The 5,111-nt window shown below is 40.2% G+C and overlaps 1 protein-coding gene across 1 annotated transcript in view; it reads right to left on the bottom strand.

The window, feature by feature from the left end:
• Positions 1 to 5,111, bottom strand: part of LOC107092346 (ATP-binding cassette sub-family C member 9-like) — a 35,072-nt gene that overhangs the window by 13,315 nt on the left and 16,646 nt on the right. The window contains exons 6-7 of the mRNA XM_015386782.1: positions 3,362 to 3,400; positions 2,695 to 2,733 (exon numbers count right to left, since the gene is read on the bottom strand). Coding sequence (XP_015242268.1) covers positions 2,695 to 2,733; positions 3,362 to 3,400 — 78 coding nt within the window. The remainder of the gene's footprint in view (positions 1 to 2,694; positions 2,734 to 3,361; positions 3,401 to 5,111) is intronic.

The following is a 5,111-nucleotide window of genomic DNA, read 5'->3' as shown; positions in this document are numbered from 1 at the left end:
TCAGTGTTCTGACAGGGCTGCACGTTCGTAGTTCAAACCCATTTTTCCCTGAGGGATGAGCTAATACAGTGGTCAAGGTTCATTATAATGTGAGTTTGCAGTGATCAGATTGAATATATTTATTCCAAAACTATAATCCTGATTTCTAAGCATTTCCAGTAGCCATTAATGATAGTTTTCCACAGCAGCCATACCTTTCCTGACTGCTGGAGGATCATGAAGCATAAAAACAGCTTCACATGTCAGATATCGGTGAAAGGTTTGTTCAGCAGAGCGAGGACTCCCAGCATTAAAAACACAAACCACTCTGGGATCAGACGGCACTCTAATGGGACACCAGCAGCAGACTGACCAGGTCAAACACTCGGAAAGCAGCAGAACCTGCTGGAAGGACGGGACTGTTCATATTCCAGTGCAAAGGAATAAATGTGAACAGACATACTCTGGTCCTCGATGGTCGCTGTCCTGCAACTTTTTAATGTTTTGTGATCCAAAACCTCTCTTTCTTCATCAGTAAATAACTTTCCATTAGAGCCACAGAACTCCCACAAGGCGTTCCCCAAGGCTCCATTTAGGGCCCCTCATATTCAAGATCTCCACGCACCTAAATCTGGATGTAGTGATGGTATCAGACATGAACATTCAGATGCTCATAAAGAAAGGAACAAAGTGGGCCTTCTATCCCCTGAAGGACGTCTCCAGAATTAAAGGACTAATGTTGAAAAGTTACTTCCTGCCTCGTTCATCTTTAGTAGAATTGTATCTTCACATGCTGCCTAGAAACTGGATCTGACAGCTGCAGCTGATCCAGGATGCTGCTGCCTGCATCCTCACTAGAACTAAGAAAGTGAAGAATAATCAGCTCAGTTCTGAAGTCATTCCTCTGGCTCATTGTATCTCAGAGAATAGACTTTAAAATCCTTTAAGAAATAAAAATTATCTTGATTGTTCAAAGCTGCATTTCACTATTTTAAACTATTAACTAGAAATCTATTAATTTCAGTCTGTAGTACAAGTTCTCTTTACCTTCCTTGTTTATTCCACCATAAGATACTTTTTAAAGTGGTTTGCTTTCCTCATGTTTCATTAAATAAAGCACTTTGAATTGTTTTCTTGTTAAAATGTGTTAAAGGAAAAGTCCGGTCACATTCAGAATACACACTGCTGAAGGTACGTTAAATATGAAATTATTCCATCCTGTTCAATAAATGATCAGTGTTTTTAATTCAGAGTAATTTTCATGTGAATGTTCTTTACTGGAGGCATCCATGTTTGTCAAAGAACACTACTGCCACCTACTGGTTTGTGACGTCACGGTGCGGTATCGGCTGTTGATCAAGTCCCAGTGCTGTATCTGGTGTTTGTCACAACGCGCTATTATCCAAGTCATCTTGAAAACATTCTTCTTCCAAATGTTGGCTACATATTACGGGTTTTTTCTCTGGCCAGAAGTTTGATGGCAAATCCTCCCTCTTCAAGTTGGCAATCCAACGACCAACCCGTCCGTGGAGGATCAGGAATCAGAAAGGTGAAATAACTTTTTTTTTTCACTTTTATTCCAGCATCCAGCTGCCATGCACGTGGGCATTGTCAGTTTCACTATAGCTCTGGTGAATTTCAATGGTGAAGTCCTCTGGAAATCTTCAGTAATTGTTGTTGATTGCAGATGTGTCTAGTAGTTCCCATTGATTTTGCTTGTAAAGCAGGGAGAATGGCGCTAGGCTTACTGCACCGTGACGTCACTGCTGGAAGACGGCAGGAGGGAGGGGCTACTATATTTGGGCAAAAATGGCTGCTCCCAGACTCAGTGATCGCAACGAAAATGATTGTTTTTAATTTTTTTACTGATTAACGCTAAATTAATTAAATCCCGTATTAGTTTTAGTTTCCTTTAAGGTTGCTGGTACCAGATTGGCTCCTCATGGGTCAGTGGTGGGGCCTTGTGGGAACCTGTATGATCAATTTCCCAGAAATATGAGGACATTCTCAGGCCTTACAGGTTCTTATGGGGGCCAGTCAACTAATGGAAACTTTAGCTGCTTGGGTTGAGGGTTAGGTATGTGTTGGTAAAGGGTAGGCTCAGGGTGGAGTTAGAAATGAATGGACGTCAATAGAAAGTCCTCGCAAACATAGCAGAACTAAGATCTGTGTGTGTGTCTCACCTGGCAGCTGCAGGTGCCGTTCCCTCCTAACCCATCGGAGCAGACCCCTCTGCTGCTGCAGGGTCTGTCAGCCCTGTACTGATTAACGCTAAATTCATTAAATCACTGCAAATTTATTAGTTTTAGGTACAAATTATGATCCGTTGATAATTCCTTGCTGAAACTTGTTTCTTCTTTAGAGCAATGCTGATGTGTTGAAAAGGAAAAACATGTAAAAGTTGCAGGAAAACAGCCCTCAAGGACAGTAACTCTGCTTTAGCTGCATGTTTTCTCTTTTATCATGCATTTGATCCACAAATGCCTCAACACAAAAAAAAAGAAACATGGACAATTCTGCTGCATAACCACAAATATAGAAACTAATGTCCCACATGCGTATGTGCTCATGAGCAACTTGGAACCAGCATTAAGAGGCACAAACATAAGGAGGGTTAGAACTGATGGAAGGAAAGCAGCAGAGGCGAACAACGAGTCAAACAGGTCACTAAAGCCTCCACAACAAGAAGCAGGAGACGATCAGATGAAGATGTACCTCCCGACGTCCTCCTCAGAGTCCTCAATCTCTGACCAGCTGTCAAAACCAGCATTTTAGTCAGAATTGACCTTAAACTCAATTCTCTGTCTTTAAAAACGTGCAGAAAAAAAACAAGACAAAGCAGGGTAGGGACAACGGAGAACAGCTTGGGCCTCAATGTTAAAAAGACATGACGGATGTGAAAGAGCAGACAGGGATGACGGCCAGCTGATGATCAAATTAACCTTCCCACCCAGGAAAGGAGAGCCGTGTGAGTGATGCAGTCATTCTGTCTGTCTGGGATAATTAGGTTTTCTGGCTTCTTAGACAACGAGGTCTCATATTTTTGGGCCTCTGGGATTTTAAACAGCAACAGAAATAATCAGACAAATAAATATTCAAGAAAGATTTATAAGCTGATTGAGTTGGGAAGCACTAGCAGGGATGTTGTGGATGATCACGATCAGAGAGTGTATTTCTGGGTGATTTTACCTTGATGCATGTTAAAGGAAAATGATCAATGAGTGATTCTTCCCTTCATATCTGCGGTTATATTCACTATGATGACTGTGAGCAAATAGTGTTGGGAGGGGGGGGGGTCAGTGTCTATAGAGGAGGGTAAACTAGCAGAATCTAGTGGACATACTGTTTCAGGATGAACACACCACGGACAGAAATGAAGTACCTGAAGCTCCCTTCGTGGCTCATCTCACAATCAGGCAGTCTGATGTGGCATGAAGGCAGGAAATACAGTGAAAACACAACAACACAGATACAGAGCACAGCCAAAACATCGACAGAAATGTTATTTTACGGCTCTGGAACGTCAAGACTGGAGTTAGAAATCAAGGTTTAAGGAAATACTTTTCAAAACAGATGTTAAAATTGATAAGCTGCAGCAGACGTGTGAATCTTCTGGTCACTTGTCCTCCCACTAAAAACAAAACCTTTTAAATATGTGAGAATTTCCTTTTTAAAAACAGTTTTATTGGTAGTATGATTTACTTGGACTGATCTTTAAAATAATATATGTCTCAATAGTTTTTGGAAATTTTAAAATGTTTTATTCATTAGAGAGTTTTTAATATTGAACCATCTTTTCTTGCCTAATAAGTTTGGCAGCAAGCGAAACCGGTGTGGGTACCAGATCTGCTCGGATCCTGCGCATGCTAGTGGCATTATGCTACATGATTGGCTGAACGTTGCCACATGATATAAAACATTGTGGTTGCCCAGACAACGATACTAACTTTACACAGCATCTGTGTGTTGAGAGCATCTGTAGCGTTACCGTGATAGCAAAAACTGAAAAAAATCTGTTTCTGGTGAACAAAGTAACTGATAGACCATGATATAAAGAGCTGGTTAGTGCTGTGGCTAGCTGTGCTCAGTAGCTAACAGGTTAGCCTCTTTTAGCTCGGTCAGTTAGCCATATTAAGCTACACTACTTTTAAATTTGTGTCAACAACAACCGTTTGTTTTCAACAAGTAGAATAACTCTTTTATTTGTCTAAAATCTCTTTTTTTAGATATTTCATTTGTCCTTCCTGCCCTCAGATCTTCATAAAAAGAATAAAAATAAACTGAGACTTTTTTGTCACCTTGTTAAATAGCAGAGCTCAGTCTGTCTTAGAAGGCAGAACTTTCCTTCAAGACTGACACTGATTGTTTTCTACTTTCGGCTACTTTAGATCGCCAATGAAATGTAAAATAATAGCAAATATAGGGAATAATAAGTTAAGACTTCAGAAGACATTTGATCCTTAAGAAATGGGTGCTATACAGTTCGTCCGAGTGGAGTTGCCATACATTGAGGTCATAAGAAGGGGCGGAGCCCCGAGCAGATCTGGAACCTACACCAGCTAGCTTTTAGTTTTATGCTGGGGGCTATCCCCACCAAGGAGGTGTTGTTTTTATAGCATTTGTTACTTTGTCGGACGGCTGGCTGGAGTAAAAAAAAAAAGAAAGAAAAAAAAAACTAGGCTGAATTTACCTTTTTTTTTTTTTATACCAAAGGTGTGTCTCAGCCAAACTTAAAAAACAAAACAATTTTTCATTATCCAGATTTAGAGTTTTGTATGTTGCTCTAATAATGAGCTAAATGGCTACAAACTCCTGGAGTGTTTCAGATAAATTAGCAATAAAACTCAGCCTGCCAATGTTTGCATCAGTCAAACGAAACCTTGACATTATTAAGGCATAAGGGAAAAAATAGTTTTTTTTTTAACTTTATGTTTAAAGGTATAGCTGAGGATTTTCTTTTTGCGAGTGGATCATCTATCACCTGATTGTCAATCATTCTGGTGATATGTTTACGTAAAGCCATCTTACTTGCTCTTCCACGGTTAGCTGGTTTTTTTTTGCGCATGTGCACTTTTTTTTGTTGGTGAGCTACGGTTTTAGCCAGGCTTTCTACCGTAATAACACTCTACACA

Source organism: Cyprinodon variegatus, unplaced genomic scaffold (assembly GCF_000732505.1).
Source record: "Cyprinodon variegatus isolate N-32 unplaced genomic scaffold, C_variegatus-1.0 Scaffold376, whole genome shotgun sequence".
Classification (NCBI taxonomy): domain Eukaryota; kingdom Metazoa; phylum Chordata; class Actinopteri; order Cyprinodontiformes; family Cyprinodontidae; genus Cyprinodon; species Cyprinodon variegatus.
Note: the sequence above shows the minus strand (reverse complement) of the source record. Positions and strands in the feature narration are given on the sequence as shown.